The sequence below is a fragment of the Antennarius striatus genome, chromosome 5, assembly GCF_040054535.1.
Source record: "Antennarius striatus isolate MH-2024 chromosome 5, ASM4005453v1, whole genome shotgun sequence".
In the NCBI taxonomy this organism is placed as follows: Eukaryota; Metazoa; Chordata; class Actinopteri; order Lophiiformes; family Antennariidae; genus Antennarius; species Antennarius striatus.
Genome location: NC_090780.1, coordinates 23,547,501 through 23,566,543, shown reverse-complemented (window position 1 = coordinate 23,566,543; position 19,043 = coordinate 23,547,501). Strand labels below are relative to the sequence as shown.

The 19,043-nt window shown below is 42.9% G+C and overlaps 1 protein-coding gene across 1 annotated transcript in view; it reads right to left on the bottom strand.

The window, feature by feature from the left end:
• epha8 (eph receptor A8) overlaps nt 1–19,043 on the bottom strand; it is a 60,638-nt gene that overhangs the window by 19,580 nt on the left and 22,015 nt on the right. Inside the window, exons 3-6 of the mRNA XM_068315337.1 lie at nt 16,845–16,898; nt 16,523–16,666; nt 15,984–16,133; nt 13,269–13,584 (exon numbers count right to left, since the gene is read on the bottom strand). Of these exons, the coding sequence (XP_068171438.1) occupies nt 13,269–13,584; nt 15,984–16,133; nt 16,523–16,666; nt 16,845–16,898 (664 nt within the window). The remainder of the gene's footprint in view (nt 1–13,268; nt 13,585–15,983; nt 16,134–16,522; nt 16,667–16,844; nt 16,899–19,043) is intronic.

The window sequence follows — 19,043 nt, the reverse complement described above, 5'->3', positions numbered from 1 at the left end:
ACGTTACACAAGAAAATACAAATGACCCCCTGTCTAAAGTCTGAAGCTATAAATAATATCAGAAGTAGGACTTATATGCTTCACTTGATTCAAAACTTAATCTCTATGGCTGCTTTATTCCCATCTATAATGACGGATTAATCGATGATCAAAAACATGACGGTGGAGTTAACTGAGCTTTCTTTTTTTTTTTTTGACTGATCTGCATCACAGCAGCATTTAAAGCGTTGAAAAAAAACAACTTTTACCTCTTCAAAATCAGCATCACACTGCATAGACACCCACGCGTGCACCTGCAGAAGTGCTGATAATGTAAAACACAGAGCAGATGCTAAAACGTGTGCATATGCACACACATTAGCTCATGTGTACGTCTATATAAACAGACCGGGGGCGATGATGTGTGGTTTTTTTTTTTCTTTTTACTGTCAGGGCGGCTGCAGAAGCCAGAGACTATTTCTATTTACGATATTTATCCAAGACTGATTCTTTTCTCCTTTTTTTTATCACGTTAATCCCTCCGTCCCTTGATGTTTTTGTGTGTGTGTGTGTGTGTGTGTGTGTGTGTGTGTGTGTGTGGTTGCGTGTGTGTGTGAACGAGTTGAAAAGCAGGTCACGATAAACATCGGAACAGCTCATTCATCAAGTAGAGAGGCGGCGAGCGCTTTGAAGCCGCTGACAGATTCGCCGGGAGTTCTGCACACGCATACACACACGCTTGTATGCACATGCAAAGGTTATGATAATGCAAAACGCACGCAGACATGCACGCAGGGTGTCTGAGGCGGCCGTGGCAACAACATGCAACATGAATTCATCAACGCACAGGTGGATATGCAAAAGGCGGGGAGAAGGCGGTGTGTGTCAGGGCCAGCTTTGATAACCTTTCACTCCACCTCAGCCGCGGAGAAACCATTAAAACACCCTAAACATGGAAACATCTAATTCTATCATCATCATTAAAAAGATGCAGATTCCAAACTGTTACAAGACAAACTTAAGATAAAGGACATTTTTCTCCTGTTTTTTTTTTTTTTTTCCCCAGCGTAATTTAAAACAATGATAATAAATGCTGCATAATTCTATCTTTATGCTCATCTGCAGCTCAGTTCTATTCTCTGCAAACACAGTGTTGAATTATGTTGCTGCAAACATGGTTAATAGCAACTAGTAGCTTTAATTCATGCTATCTGCACTGACAGCAAGCTTCAGCAAGTCATTTAAATAAAGGCTTTGAATAAACGACTCATACTTTGCTTTATCCCCCCTCGAACACACACACGCACACACACACACACACACACAGGATGACGGGTGGCGTTCAGATCCTGTCTGAACCGGCTAAAACAGGTTTCACTGATATTTAATATAACACTGCTAAGAAAATCACCAATGCAGGTTTTATTCTTATAAATTGACTGTTACACAATTTGGAATGGCCTGATTTCAAAAGACCTGATCTGTCGTGACGCTTTTGATTCAGACGAACAGATGGAAAGAAAAAAACTAAAAGGTAAAACTTAAAAAAAAAAAAAAATCTCCTAGCTTCATCAAAAGTTCCCTGAGCGTCACAGGTAGTAACTGACGCCGGAACACCTGCACGACCATCTGCAGCCCGAACCGTTTTTTTTTCCAGAGCTGAATTTTATATCGTAATTTTGCGACACAAATTTACTTTATAATTAAAAAAATACTCGAGGCGACGATACTGATGAGAAAAACTTTTCCCGGGTAGAGATCAAAACGGACTGTGATGGGATAAAAAGGTTATGTTGTAAAAAGAAAAGACGGTTTAGTTCAGATTCTCTCCTTTTGTTCAGAAAATGTGTAAAGTGGTAAATGTGTGTGTGTGTGTGTGTGTGTGTGTGTGTGTGTGTGTGTGTGTGTGTGTGTGTGTGTGTGTGTGTGTGTGTGTGTGTGTGTGTGTTTGTTAAGCTGTGGCTGTTTGCATGTTGCCCAGCATGTCAGCGCCTGTCAGAGCATTGTGCTCGCTACAGGAGAATTTGCATTACAATGAATCTTAATAGCCGTGTGTGGCGTTGTGTGCTGACCTTGATTTATTCCCTGTATAAGTGGGTAAATAAATACATCGGGATAAAAACGGGGAGAGCCAGAGAGAAAATTATCGACCCAAGCGTGAGGAGACTGAGGGAGAAGTTGGGAGCAAAAGACAGGAGCAGACAGGAGCAGAGAGGAGCAGATAGGGGCAGAGTAGCAGACAGGAGCAGAGAGGAGCAGAGAGGAGCAGATAGGAGCAGATGGGAGTAGATAGGAGCAGAGAGGAGCAGATAGGAGCAGACTGGAGTAAATAGGAGCAGACAGGAGCAGATGGGAGCAGAGAGTAGCAGATAGGAGCAGACAGGAGCAGATAAGAGCAGATACGAGTAGATACGAACAGATAGGATAAGATAGGAGCAGACTGAAACAGATAGGAGCAGAGAAGCAGGTAGGAGCAGACAGGAGCAGACAGGAGCAGACAGGAGCAGATAGGAACAGATAGGAACAGACAGGAGCAGATAGGAACAGATAGGAGCAGGGTTTGAAGTGCAGTCCTGGCTGACAGAAATCTTCAGACTTAGCTTCAAGGATGTATTTAAGATGTCAACATTTTTCAGTTCATCTGTATCATGACTTAAATCACTTCCACATTATTTAGATTTAAAAAAGGCTTAAAAATGTGATAAGAATAGAAAAAAAGCAACCTTAAAAGTGACCTGGACATGATATATGATAAGAAATGAAGAAGTAGAGCTCCAAGAAGATAAACTGCTCAACTGTGAGGTTTTTCTTTCAATGTTCCGATTGAATGAAATTAAATAAAATGAAAGTAAATTAAATGGTTGCAAAACCTCTTAGCTAGTGAAGAAAATTTATTTGCATAATCCAGTTTGTACTGACGCGTAATAACAAACTATGAAAGTCTGTCTGAGCACACATCTCTGCTGGTTGTTCCATTGGGGCATGAAAGAATGAAACCAACAACCAAATAACCAACCAAGCAGCCAAAAAAAAGAAAGAAACAAAAGTGAACTCTTTACTGGAGGTAAGAATCTTTAATCGATTCATCATTAATTCCAGATCTTCAATGGGACTGAAAGGTTTGGACTATTCTTTCCATCCCAAAACTTCCAGACTTCAGGGATCTAAACTCTCACGTCCTGAAGAGAACATTCAAAATTAGCACGAAGCCTAACCTGGTTTATCGATCTGAGACGTCACACAAAAACACTCCATGTAATATTAAAGACTTTTGGCTTCTCTGCATGGGACTAACGGTAAAGATGGCCCTCCAGCGTGATGTGAAAGCAGCCGTCTGTCAGCCATGACGGGGGCTAGAACACCCCCGAGGGCACCGCCAAGTATGAGATAATGGACCGGTAGCACCGCAGACATGTGGACTTAATGGAATTGAACCATTGTTACTGTTATTAAGTGTAACAATGACCGTAAACAGGCATGCAACAACAGCAGGCCTCCTTGAGTGGAATGCAGCCATCATTAACACACGCATGAGACATGTCAAAACGTCTGCTGGCCGATCGATACGTCTGGAGACAGGACGACAAGCGTGGAGAAATCAGATGAAATTTAGATCTTGATCGATACGGAAGGATCACCAATGTTTGTTGTAGAACGCTTCCCTCCAACCCGTCCGTCAAAGTGAGCGGATCTGAAAGTTCCAGGTAGCCGATGGCGCTCGCGTCCTCGACCCCGGGCGGCGATGACCTTGAAAGGAAGTGTGTGCTCACGCCCAAATCAAGTGACAAACTTAGCAAAAGGCTTCTTAGTTGTTCCCCCGGGGGACGCATGAAGCCACTAACGACCCGATGAAGCTGTCCGGATGATGGATGAGCGTGTCGGTGAGATCAGCTGTGGAAATGGGACACTCTCCGTCTGCGCCGTCCTTTCTCTTACATCACCGACGCCTGACGTTAACAGCTGGATTGTGGAGCGGCGGCGCGTCGTAAACGAAGGTGTCCCCTTACAATTTGAGGCGAACCTGATTTACAGTCCAGGTGCACGAGGATGGATGACCGCTGGCGAGGATGGATGGAGCTGGTTAAGATCCTTTAAGGAGCGGAACGTGATCGATGGAGTCGCATTGTTTGTGTAGGGGTCACAACACAGCTACTAGAAACGTGTTCTATCTATCTATCTATCTATCTATCTATCTATCTATCTATCTATCTATCTATCTATCTATCTATCTATCTATCTATCTATCTATCTATCTATCTATCTATCTATCTATCTATCTATCTATCTATCTATCTCTCGTTATTCCTATCTATCATTACTCCAATCTATTGTTATTGATATTCCTATTCATTGTTATTCCAATCTTTCCTTATTCCTATCTATTGTTATTCCAATCTATTGATCATTATTCCTATCTATCTTTCGTTATTCCTATATATCGTTATTCCTATGTATCGTTATTGTTATTCCTATTTAGCATTATTTCTATTTATCGTTACTCCGATCTATCGTTTTTCCTATGTATCCATCCATCCATCCATCCATCCATCCATCCATCCATCCATCCATCCATGACTAATAGATGTTTGGCTGTAATAACAAGTCCGGATGCAAATGAGACACCAGGAGGAAACAGGAGCCGGAGACGGACAGAAACATCCTCTGACATCAAAAACACGGACACACGAGACAAAAGTGACAAAAACGGGCCCCGGAGAAAAATGTCACATTTCAAACTGTACAAGTTGTCGTACATGAATTTCCCCCGGCGGCTCCATCAGTCATTTCTAACAACATCTGTTTGCTGGAAACAGTTTGAGCCGCGGCGTCCATCATCCAACACCCCCCCCACCCCACCCCCCAAAAAAAAACCTTAACCAGCAAAACTGAATTCACTTATCAATCAGTATTGATAAGGAAACTCTGCATGAACTATGATTAACAATAATCATCTCAAATCCATGAAGTTGACATGTTTTATTTTTTAGAACAGTTCCTCCAAGTCTCAGAATGTCGGCCTGGAGATCATCGATATGACAGACGAGTGAGAAACCCAGTTTGGCGTGGATTGTCCCAGCACACACACATACACACACACACACACACACACACACACACACACACACACACACACACACACACACACACACACACACACACACACACTGTTGGCCTCCCTGCTGGGTTCAAATCAATTCCATCAATGAAGCCGTCACAAAGGAAACATTAGCGCCGCGCTTTCCTGTGAAAAAGGGCTTGGTAAACTAATTACAAATCAAACGGAGACAAATACATCCCGGTTAATGAGCGTTAAACGGATGTTAATTATCCGATTGAATGGCTGTCACCATTAAACTGTGTCTGATGGAGGGAGTGGGAGGGAAAAACTGGGGAGACAGGGAAGGAGAGGGTCGTGGGTAACAAAAAAAAAAAAAAAAGACCATTCTGGAAGGCGTATTAGCGGCAGATTGAGAAGATCAGACGGTGTGTCGGAAGTTTCCGCAAGAGGGGGAAACGGCGTGGGGCGAAGCCGCGGGGGGAGGAAAGGGACGAGGCGGGAGAACGGAGGCAGGGAGGCTAAACTTTTCTATTTTCTTGCTGCGATGCATCAGAGGGGAAATGAATCAAGCGCCTTTGATTATTTATATATCTGAAAAGGACAAAGTCTAGGAGTAGGGGGTCACACGGAGCTAACGCGATCACAGCCGGGCCGCCCGACCGTTCCCGTCATCGTTTATCCGTCTAGGAAACAATGAAAGTATTAACGACAAGCAAGGAGGCCTCAGTTCCTGCAAGACGAGACTCAGGGAGAAGCAAGCAGGAGTTTTTTTGTGTTTTAAATGTTCTCATATTTTTGTTGCACAAAAAAATTTCCACTACCTTTGTGTGAAAGGATCTCAGAAACGTCCATTGTTTTTTTCTCTACGTCAAACATCACATCGGATCGGAATTCCCAAAAACCGTTTAGCTCGAGCCAAAGCTAATCTAGCGCATCGGCATGAGGTACTTTTGTTTTGTAGTCAGACTACATCTGATTTCTGATTTCAAAATAAAAATAGAGCTTTAACACATTTCTATTTTCGAGAACTTTAAAGTAAAAAATATTAAAAAATATTTTCAAAACAGAAATTTAAATTCAAGCTCCACCCCTTTAGCCACGAAAAGAATGCCTTTAAAATGTCGATTTATTTTACCAAGAACCAAATCGACAAACGGTGCAAATAGGCCATCCTCTTCATCAAGGAGCGACTTTATGTTTGTCTGATGTCGTGATGAAGACTTGGGTTGGACCAACTAAAGTTTTCTCTTTACATTGTCACTTCCTGTTTCAAGAAAATCCCAGTATATGTTCTTACAGACTTATGAAATCATCAATATAAATTATACTTAGGTAAAATACACAAAAAACACACAAACAAACCACTCAGACTATGAGGAAGACAAATTTGGAACAGGTCGACAAAAATCCATCTATTTATTTCACCGACAACTTTAAATGAGCACAGACAAAATTGTTTGTCTGGTTTGGAGAAACGACGGCCAATTACTGTAAATGCTTGAGTGACATTTTCCCAGAATGCCTTGGAACACTCTTTAATTTCCAATAATATGACAGGCGACTTACGCCGCTCAGCGCCGATACGTCTACAGTCTCATTTATCCCAGCAATCGTTTGACATTGACGGAAGAGGAAAAAACTCAGTCTCCCTGCTAACGCCCGTGTTTCTAAATGCCAAAGCGATTAAAATTCGCGACACCGAACGCACGCGGGCGTACGTCGGAGCGTCCTCGTCCGTGTGCCGAGCCTTAAATGACGGCGCCCGGCGCGTTCCTCAGTTTGACTCGATGAGAAGTCGGGGCAGGAAATCGTTGGACGGAGTCCCGCAGTCCCGTCAGACGGAGGCTGGCAGCTTCTCAGTGATCAGCTATCATGTCGCCTGTCTCTTTACTGTCAGCGCTAATGGCTCTCAGACACCGGCCCGGGACATGGGGGGCTACCGGGGGCCAAGGGGTGGCACACACCCCATCAATAATTCAACCACAACGCTTGGCCTTAGGTGTGTGTGTGCTTTCCTTCCTGAATAAAGCATTTATATGTACAGTATATACGTATATACGTACGTATATACGTACGTATGCATATACGTTCATGCATGTGTGAGTGTGTGTGTGTGTGTGTGTTTTTGCATTTGAGAGAGTTAGAGTGAACTTGTGTGTGTGTGGCCCTTCGCACCTGCTATAGAGATAGTGTTTCGACCAATCACGGAAGAGATGGGAGGGAAGTTTGAGTGACACGACTGCTCTCTGTGTGGCTGAGATATGATTCATTCTGTTATCGCTGGCGTTCTCTCTAATTCTAACAAACACACACACACACACACACACACACACACACACACACACACACACGGCTTAACAGCATCATATTGTTTAATAGGACCATTCCTCTCCTCTTTCTCGTTCCCTTTGCCTTTCTCTTCTCCTGTTCATTCCTCTCCTCTCCAACCATTTTCCATCCATCCATATTCTAAAACGGGCGGGGTCACAATGGGTCAAACCCCGACCCGGCTGACTTTGTCCGAAAAAGGAAGCACACACACTCCGGAGAGGTCTCCGGTTCATCACGGGGTCGACACGCGGGAAGACAAACGACTGGTCCGGAACATATTCACACCGACGAGGCGACTCAGAGTCACCCGTTCACACGTTCTGGAGCCGGGGCAGCGAACACACACACACACACACGCACGCACACACACACACACACACACACACACAAAATAACACAAAAACACTAATTAGTCTTGCACAGCAGCATCAAATCCCTCATGATGCTCACACACTCCAACAAACAGATGTGCACACACACCAAAAAAGCCAGCATGGGGGCAGCAGCAGCGCTCGTTTTTTTGTGTGTCTGTGAAGATGTTTGTGTGTTTGTGTGCACAACATGATACACATTTCTGACCTTATAAGGAAACCTTCCACCGTTACCACGGAGCTGAACATCCTCATTTAGCTTATTGGGATGTTTCAATTAGCCGCTCGCCGTTGGCCTGCCACTCACATCACGCCGGCGTCACCCGGCGTTAAAAAATAATTCCACTTTTATAACATCTCGGGACAACAGATCAGTCGGATCGTAAATGGCGTGATGGTAGGATAGGGGGTGGGTCTTCAGCTAGCCACGTTAGCCTTGGAGAGAAAAACTAAATTAACTTTCCTAATTATTCTGGTTTTACTCTTTTTTTTAAATTTTACATAAAAAGTTATGATGTTGTTATTAATAAAATCAGTTTGTTTGTTTAGTTTTTATGTTGTACTAAACGTCATAAACGTCATGTTGGGATGCACAAACGTTTTCTTGCAGCGCATCCCAGGGATGCACTACTTTCTGGAGGTAAAATCAACTCTACTTTCCTTTCTGGGGGTTCAAAAAGACGATGGAAGTCTCTGGTGGGGGTGGGGGGGTACAGATGGTCCTGTGTGTGTGTGTGTGTGTGTGTGTGTCGCCTGACGATGGCATCTTTCCCACCCCCAGGCGGTGGGAGTGGGTGTTTCAGAGCGTCGGTGTCGTTCGCCTCCAAACAGTAACCGTGTTGTTGATCAGCAGTTGTTTACAAAGCGCCGGGAGGATGGAACTAATTTGATCATTTCGTATTCCCCCGTCTCACCCCCCCTATCCTCTCCGGAGACCGTTTCAATTTGAGCTTCTCGTACGTTCCCCATAGCGGGCCCCCGCCACAAGTTGATTCTGACAGCAATTATGAACGTGGTGTTCCACTCAAGTGGTCGTGAGCCGGGGAATAATGAAGTTCTCACCAAATCATCTGTTTCCCCAAAATCACTTAACGGCATCTTCATCGGGAATTTAACAGCCGGGTGGAAATCAGAGAGGGGGCCAGACGGAGGGACCAGGATGAACAGCGATGTCTTCCTCTGATTGTATCAACAATACAGGATAAAGTTTAACATATAAAGTATAAAATATAAAGTCTAAAATATAAAGTATAAGCCATGCCGGGGTACAAAATATACGCCAAAAAAAAAAAAAAAAGGTAACACACTGACCAGGTTTGCAGTAATTTACTTTCTTATTTTAAAATTAAATTATTTATATTAAATTACAGTTTTGATTTAAATAAAGCTTTAATTCTTTCGTTTTACAAAAATTTATTTAAAATATTATTTTATTGTTAATTATTGTCAAAAAAAAAGGTTAATTCCATCTCCAAAATTAGTCTACAGGTATATTCAAACATTAACGATCTCTAAGTCCCGCCTCCAGCCACACAGACAGCCTATCATACATGATAGATAATAGGGCGGCCAATCAGATTACAGGGTTAGCAATACACCCCTATAGGTGACATCTAGACTTTCACAGGTTACAATAGTCTATTTATTCACACATTAAAGCTTATATCACACACAAATACTAGTTTTTAAATATAAATAAAGGTGATATATTATCTGTTTATCATTAATGACATCCATAAGGAGGTAATGACACTGTTTCAACTCATTACACAAAGTCAGGTGGCAGCTGTTTTCACCTGGGGGGGCACAGAGAGACACGGGGTGGGGGTGAGGGTGGAGGTGTGGGTGTGGGCAGGGCTTCACACTGTCACACACCTGTCACTGTGTGTGTGATCTCACCTCTGCACCAGGTGTTTAAGCAGGAAACTTGACAACAGAGGACAGAGGTGTTGACGGTGTGTGTGTGTGTGTGTGTGTGTGTGTGTGTGTGTGTGTGTGTGTGTGTGTGTGTGTGTGTGTGTGTGTGTAAACAAATAAATAATTAGGGAATATTAAATCCTCTCCGTATCCCTGCTGCTGATGCGTCTCAAGCTGATAACGATCACATGACTTTGCAGAATGTCACACCTTTGGTATCACCTGAGCTCCGTCACTCAAACTCCTTCCATCTCTTGTCTTCACAGCTTCTTTTTTTTAAATTTCACATAATTTTCCTCTTCACCTCCACCTTTATATTTGCTCGGCTTGTCTTCCTCCTCCTCCTGCTCCTCCTCCTCCTCCTCTCTGACTGACAGGGGAGGAGAGTTTGCTCGGAGGCGCCAAACAATCCCACAATCCCTCAGTGGAGGGAGCGGCGATGAAGCAGTTGTTTTCTGCTGGGTAAACTCAAATCTGTCTGCTTCCTTTTTTTGCTCCTCCAGCCTATACAAATATATATATATATATATATATATATATATATATATATATATATATATATATATATATATATATATATATATATATATATATATATATATATATGATTTGGTGATAATTTTCAGGTGCATCACATCCAAAAAAAAAATCATCCTTGGATTGAAAAGAAAAACACTGCAGGAGCCAAAAGTTAATCCTTCCAGATTCAAACGTTATCAGACGCTAGAATAAGCTTCCTTTTGCACCGTGGGCTCTGACAGACGTGGCGGTTTCATAAATCTCATTATTTGCTGCGGTGGGTTTTTTTTTTTTTATTATTATTATTTTAATCCGAAGGCATCGTCCACGTCTGAAGGCCAATAAAATCATCAGAGTACTTTTAATAATAAATGATGTTAAAGAATAAAGATGAAGACGTGCTAAACGGGATATAGAGGAAGAAACTTCACTTCAATACGAGTTCAGTGAAAGTGGAAATAAAACAACAAATTAAAATTACAGAACTTTAGAAGAATATCCTGTTACTGTTAGAATGTTTAAATCATTTGTTTTGAACCAAGATCATTTTTGTTTACTTCCTGTAAGTGTGTGTGTGTGTGTGTGTGTGTGTGTGTGTGTGTGTGTGTGTGTGTGTGTGTGTGTGTGTGTGTAAAAGTTTGTGTTATTTTCTTTACATTCACCATAAATCACAGGAAGAATCAGAGGCTGAGTCGAGGTCAGAGTGGTGACCTCACTTCTATGTGTGTGTGTGTGTGTGTGTGTGTGTGTGTGTGTGTGTGTGTGTGTGCATCAGGCTGAGCTGAGTGGATGTGACCAGCCTAAATGTGTGTGTCTCCTATCAGTGTGTCCTCCATGGCTCTGACTGTATGGGGGCACTTTATTCCATTCTTCTCTGGCACCAGGAGGCACACACACACACACACACACACACACACACACACACACACACACATACGCATACACACACACACGCTGTGTTTTGACATAAACTGGAGTGGACGAGGGCTCCAGCCCTTCTCCCTCCATCCTCCTCTCTTTCCTCGTCCTCATTCACTGCTTCCCTCCTTGTGACACTTTTAGCGGCATGTCACGCAACCCTACACACACACACACACACACACACACCACTTAGGCCGTCTTCCTTTCACCATCTCGTGCCCCCCCCCCCAGCCTCTGTGTGTCTGGTGGGGTCTGGTGTGTGCGTGACTGTGGCTGGCTTTTGGCGCGGGTGAATTAGCACGTCGACCCAGTTTGGTGCCGGAGGAGACGGGACGTCACTGGAGGATACACCCCAGAGCTGTTCTGTCTGTTCACCAACCCCCCCCCTCCGCCGCCGCTGCAAATCCACTTCCTGTTATGACGTAATGCTGAATAAAATATTATTTTTAAGGAAATTAATTCTACTTCCATATCCTCTCGGTTTGATCGTATCTCCAAACTTTTTCGGATGCAATCTTCTCCACAATTGTGACACCAGGTGATTTTTTTTCTCCGTGTGTGTGTGTGTGTGTGTGTGTGTGTGTGTGTGTGTGTGTGTGTGTGTGTAGGTGTCAGGAGGAGGAGGAGGAGGAAGGGGTGATGCAAGCAAACCGGTGTTGCGTGTCTCGTTCGGCTCGTTTAGCTGACAAACTGCTTTTAGCGTTTAATTATCCATCCCAGTGTGATTAATAGGCTTTAATTACTGTAACCCATGGCAACGGCCCCGCGTGAAGTCAGCCTATCAAAAGCCAGGGAAAGAATTTTAAGAGGCACACACACACACACACACACACACAAAAAAAAAAAATCAAGAATGAAGAAAACTTACTGATTATTCTCAGATATTCTTCCCCCTGAGATATTCTTCACTTTTAAACCACAGAAGAAGAAACTGACCAGAAGCTGAACGTGTTTTTTCGGGTTTTTTACATTATAAACTGTCAGAGGTTGTTTTGTTTTTTCATTTTTTTTTATTATTCCTTGAAAAGGTCAGAAACTTCCACATTTGTGAGTTCTTTTACAATATTTTCTGCTTCTATTCTGAGATCAGAGGAAAATTTCCTCCAAATTAAATTGATCACAAACATTGAAGCTGATGGTTTCATGATTATTTGTTTTATTTGTAATTTACGAATTTATATTTCCAAATGCTAAACTGCGATATGGATTATATACGTAGATGAGCGGTTCATTTTACTTCTGAACTGGTAAGTTTTTCCACTCCTGTTCATTTATTTCCTCTTTGTTCTCCATCCAATCCATTGAGTTTTGATGTTGATCCAGATTCTCATCTGAATCCATCACTTTTTTTTTTTAACATTGATTCTTGAGGATTGGAGCAAATTTCAAGATTTTTGAGATATTAAATAAAAAAAATTGACAGATACGCAACTAAATTAATCTGTAGCTGAAAATGTTCTGGTTCGGTATTCGGTGTCAAATTCAAGGAATTTTCAAAAGTTACTCAACAAAACCCTGAAGACAACTGTAGTTCTTGAAAAATTATTTTCAAACGACAGAATTCTCTCATTTGAGGGTTTTTGTTTTTCTTCGCGTTTTGAATTGTTAAATTTATTCACGATTAGATTTTTTCTATTAAGGTCAACTTTACATACAATCCCTGCTCTCTCTGCTATTTTAATTATATTTTTTAAACTTCATTTATATTCTAATTAGACTATTTTGTAAATATAAGCTTGAAATTAAAATAATAATATAATATTTAATGATTTTTTTAAATAGTACCTGGTGAAAAACCATGTGTGAAATATCATCTGTTATTTAAATGATTCCTTTTTATCGTACTGTAATAAAGTAAATATAAAAATAGAAGCAGAAACATTATAGATGAAAACAAATGAACAACATGTGATTCATCCTTTTCACGATGGTTCACCAGGGAAAATTCCCTGACTGTGAATAGCAGGCAGTATAATTTTATCACTGGTGTTTTATGTGCTATAAATCACTATCACTTCATTCACAGCCCCCGCCAGCGTCAAAACCGCCCGTCACACCTGCTGTCTGCCATCCCGTCATCTCATCGCCAACAAACGTGACATCAAAACGGCGAAACAGCTGATTTTTTTTCTTCCCGATGAGGCGCGAAAAGCGTTTCCGAGTCGACTCACCCACGCAGGAATCCCGGTGTTCCTCGAATCCCGCGGAGCACACGCACCTCCCGATGGGAACCAGCCACTCCCCCTCGGCGCTGCAGTACATCTTGGGCGTGTCGCGCTCCTCGGCGTGATCCACGCACTGACCCCTGACCTCCACCAGGGAGGATGAATCGGCGCCCGTCACCACGTCGGAGAACACGGCCAGGTTGCGGTTGACGCCCACGCAGCGTTTGTAGTAGACCCGCACCGAGGTGAGGGCGATGCAGGCGCCGATGTCCTGGAAGGCCAGGTAGAAGCCTCGTCTGGTCAGCGGGCCCACGCCTCGCACCTGGGGGGGCGGTAAAAAAAATCTTTCTTTGCAATAATAAATCAAAAAAATCTTTTTTTTAATGCAAAATCCTGCTAAAAACCAACAAAAAACCTCCACAAACTTCACAAAAGTCGTATTTCATATCGTTTTCTCAACTTCCTCTTGGATCGACAAGAAAGTTGTACGTTTTTCTCAAATGTTCAATCTAAAAGCCGAAACGGTGGTCGCCGCGGCGTTTCCTGAACGAAACAGATGGAGCGGTGTGAACGCAGCCTTAATTTAATCTGGACTGGTGTTTGGTGTTGTTCTTTGGCAGCAGTCATTAATCAAAAGCTCAGCTTCCAACCAGGAAACAGGAAAGTTTCTCCATAAAAAAAATAAAAATAAAAATAACATCAACATTTTACATCAGAAACATCTGCGACACGAGAATCAAACTATGATTAAAAATCGTCGCAGAATAAAATACAGAAGAAATCAACAGCTGGTTTGCAAACTTCTTCTCATGGCTCCTCCCACTGATGGTAAATATAAACCTGCTTTATCTTAAACACTTGGAACCGCAGTGTTGTTTGTTCTTGAGACGTAACATTCTCTTTTAAAACATTAGCCAACGCTCTGCTTAATATTTCATCACTGCTGAATCTCTAGGTGATGAAATCCTCATCATCTAGTCCTTATATAGCATCCAGCTGTTCCTATATATCATCATGGCTCTTAATCCTGATACAGAACTCTTTTGACTGTCTGCACCTTGACCTCAGTTCTTTGAAGAACCTCAACAACTCTTTATACCACTATGGAGTTCTTGGATTCCTGCCTCACGGAGCTTAGCCTTCAAACTCAAAACAGTTTGAGCAAAGAACTGAAACCTTGAATCGGGCTCTGCTCGAGAGTTCTGCCTGTTAATGAGCAGATTTTCTTTCTCAATCAATCAAAATTTATTTATATGGCGCTTAATCACGGCAACAGACATTTCAAAACCCAACTGAACCCTCCAGAGCATAAGCGACACTGGCGGGGAAAAACTCCCTCGTTGAGGAAGAAACTCCGGGCAGGACCCAGACTCTTTTGGACAGCCGTCCGCCTTGACCAGTCCAGTTGGGTAGAAAAGAAATAAAAGGAAGATAAGGACAGGGTCAGAGGAAGAGATAGACAGAGAGGGAGTGGCAGGTAGGACAGGTGCAGTCAGTATGTTCATGGTTACAGCTAAGTTGTTACTAAGTTGTTGCTCATGGATGAACTGTTGGGTCTCTGTTGGGTAGAGTCCGGTCTAGACGTCCTCCCTTTGGAACACTGATTTGACATTGTTCACTAAGACAGCCTGGTATTCCAGTCGGTATCTTGGTTATCAGCTTGTTTCGATCATGGGCTGCTATCAACTCTTCTTCTGAGGGGAATCTGAGCTGGTTAAGGTAATGACACGGTGGGCTTGGTAAAGAGAGGTTTGTCCACCATCATCTACCAGGAAGCTCTTCTTTGTTGGTACTTTGCCTGGCTTGATTTGTCGGTCAAAATTTGCTGAGACTGAACTCTAAATAAATTGAGGGAATTTACTTTGCCGTCTTGAGAAAATACATTACTTGTGGTGAATCCTCTGAAAATTAACTGAGGATTTTTAGGATTTGTTTCCCCGATGAACAGAAATGACGGACGGAGTTTGTTTTCGAGCTGCCAAAGGAGAATTAATCTCATGGAACATTCTGCTCAATTAACAAATTGATTTCATTGGCTGAGTGGATTTTTCACCATCACATCGACCAACGCTCAAATACATCAACACTATGTGATGACTGGATTAGATGGATTCTTCACCCTGAAACTGACCAACCAGGCTTCAAATACATCACTTCATGCTAATTAGATGGCTAATGATACATTAGGCAAATCTTTCTTTGATGAAATGGGAAAATTGATTCTATTTCATGTAAATGCCAAAAGTTAAACATATATTCTGTTATAATATTGAACTATTTAACAAACTTAGTGACCTCCTCTCAGACTCTAATGGTTTAACCAACAAAATTTAGACCTAAATTAAGTCTGTCTCTCTTAAATAGATTTTCTGTTTCCAAACACATCGGACTGGGTTTTTCATTTATTTTTATAGCAAGCATCCAACTTAAATTTGTAGCTGTTATGGATATCAAAGTATTTCCCATGATGCAGCTCAGAGCCCAACTGTTTGTTTAACAGATCTGCAGAAGCAACCGCGTCGCAGCCTGAACGCTGAGACTCTCTGAGACTGGGGGTGTTTCCGCAGCTCGTCTCGAACTCCTGCAGAGGAGTACGTGCTAAGAATAGGAATAAACCTACAATCCGAAGGGAAATATTGCTTCAAACAGTCTCGGGCTGTCATTCGCCTGTAATTTCAGTCGGTATTTGTGGTGGGTTTTTTTTAACGTGTTTGTTCCTACCTCTGTGTTGAGTTTGAGCCTGCGGACTCCCAGGTCCACCCCCGTGAAGCTCTCGTCAGCGGCGATGGTGTCGATCTTGATGAACTGGTTCTCTCGTATGGCCGAGCCCACCGCCCTGTCGGACTCGTAGTAGTACAGGTTGAAGGTTTCCTGCAAGATGACAAGTATGAGGTCCATCTGTGGGCTCACTGGGTTACAAAAACTACACCTCCAACGTAGATAGACTATTTTAGGAAGAGTAACACTTCTGCCAGACGTTGAGATGCTTTAATCCATCTGACTCTCCAGGAGGCTCAACTTGGTGGGCAATCTACGAAACTGAACCACGTGTGTTAGCATGTAGACACTGCTAGCTGACAAGCTAAAAGGGTTAATGGACAAAACGGTTTTGCTGCAGCAACAGATGTTCTGCTGTTGTTTAGCCGCAGATACAGGATACAATAAGGTGTATATTAGCACGAGTTGGGCCAAAGACCTTTCTATTAATCTTCGTCTGTCTTCCACCCGTTTTGACCCGCTTTCCCACCCCGTTGTGGTACCTTGCAGGTGCCCAGTACTCCAGGCATGCTGTTACAGTCTCTCAGGGTGAACTTGACCTCGATGTAGATCCTCCTCGCTCCCTCTCGGGGGATCCAGACCGTCCTCAGCCAGTTGTTCTGGCTGGGACTCATCACGTTACAGACCTGATTCAGAGCAAGTGATACTCAGCGATTCAAGAAGCAATTTATCACGTTAACAGAAACAAAAAAACAGGAGGAGATATAGCAAAAATTTTGCCCACCCATCTCTCTTCCCCATCTCTGGTGTGATAGTCTATCAAATAATAATTCGGCTGTAAACAGACAGCACAATCGGACCCACCTGGTACGTGTGGATGGGACTGAAGTACTCGTCCATCTCATTAATGGCGTCCCACTGCAGAAAGAGATGGGCGGAGTCAGGTCGTGCAGCAGATCGTGAGTTTGTGCAAGGATTCGCGTCATTCACAATCGTTTGAATGTTCAGCAAACAGCAGAAGGAAACTCTTTGTGTCTTCATCATCGTTTGCGCAGTCGACCTTATTGCAGAAATGCATCTTACTCTTGAGTTCATTTAATAAAACTCACTGCGCATTTCCTCGCTCTCTTTTTATTCATCTTAATCTTCGGATGTTTTTTTTTTTTTGCCACAACTCATGACTGAACGTCAAAAGCAGCATGCATCTCTCACCGTTTGCAAAGATTATGGAAATGCACACCTAAATCACATAAACAGCCCTTCAAGGAAGTTTAGGCTCGACTTAATTGCTTCAAGGATTGGATGACGGAGCCCTGAGGACATGTTTGTTTATTTATTTCAGGGCCCAAAAGCACCAAAAAAAAAAAAAAAAAAATCATTCTCAAAGAGAATGCAGGAAAACAAGCCCCTCGTTTTCCTACAACATTTAACTTGAAAAATGTGTGGATCTAAGCTAAAGCAGTAACTCATTTAGCACCAAGCTATATAACTTCCTCTTCTCCCGCCCCCCCCCAAGGGAATGATAAATTAGGGTAGAAAAATTGTTATTCGTCAGCTCCCAAAGTTGTGTTCTTGACTCGTGGCCTCAACAACACTTCAACCTTGAGCAACATGCCGCATCGATTATGTGGTTGAGCGTAAGCACGGTCAATTCACATGCATGAATGTATACGGACACGCGTGCTTGTTTAACCCCTTGTGCTCCTGGTGATGCCCCCCCCCCCTTCCACCTATGCGGATCCTCATGCGAACGGAGGAGTAATTGAAAGGGAAAACGCCGACCCCGGCCACGCCTAGACCAGCACCAATAAGACCACGCTCCCCCACCCCCCACCCCACCCCACAACACCAGACAAAAACTACTGGGATAATTAAAATATAGGAAGACTCACCCTTCTCACCCTTCCCTCCCTCCCTCATTCCTCTCATCTTTATCAGCTAAATTGAAACCGTCCTTGAACTTGTGAAGACCTCCGCTAATTAGCGAAGAGTACCACCTCTCTATCTCCCTCATTATTCCCGTCTTACCGCCGCTGCACTCTCAACCTTTTCCTTTTTTTCTTTCCTCACTTCCTGGGAAGTCTTAAATTTCTTTTTTATTTATTTATTTATTCATTTATTATTTTTTTTATTCCTCAATGCAATTTTCTTCAGGAATGAAAAATCACGGCCGCTCCCGAGGCAGATTATCGGCACGGCGGGAGCTGTACGGCAAGCGGGAAGGAGGGGGTGAGATTATACAAGATTGGGGGGGTTGTTTAGCTATGTAAATAATGGAAGTCTTTTCTGCTTGTCCTCAGCAGACAGCGCGGGAGAAGAAGGGGAAGTCAGAGAGGCATGTTTATCTTGCAAGTTCCCGATAAGAGACTTCTCTATTGTGGGGACAACAGAAACGCCGCGTGCCCCCGCCGATAATTGCGGCGTGGGGCGTGCGCGGGAGGCGTGCGCGTGTCAGCGAGAGGTAAAAGTGCAACGGAGAGAGAATTAGAAAGCGGGAGGAATTAATTTGATGTAAATTGCACATCTGTTTCCTCCCTGTCAACTAATCGGATCTCCCATCAGGAGAAATCAAACGTGGCAGACAGAGAAACTGTTTCCTCACCCCCGCGGTACCACCGGCGTATGGAAATTAAACGTCTATCAAGTCTATACAGAGGAAATGTCTATAGAATACATTTATATCTCCAAACTAGATGCAGATGAAACTGAAACAACGACTTTAAATTCAGTCAAACGCCTTAAAACTCCATGTTTTACCCCAACCCTGAAATTAGCATATCGGCTACGCTAATTGACATGTGTTCGGCCCCGTTTGACACGTCCGATCCGTCCGGGTGATTTTTCTTTTAGCTCATTGAGAGTTTCTACGTCAGACATTGTCGTTTATTTCTTTTTAAGTTCACTTGCCTTTAAATCTTGCTTGTAAAATCTGGAGGTCTTCACTTTTGAGGCCACGTAGCATAAAAATCAATGCCGGTCGAAAAGATATGACATGAATGGAAGTGGATGACAAAGGACGAGAGAGGATGAGAGATTGATTAACGAATATGGAGAAAAGACATC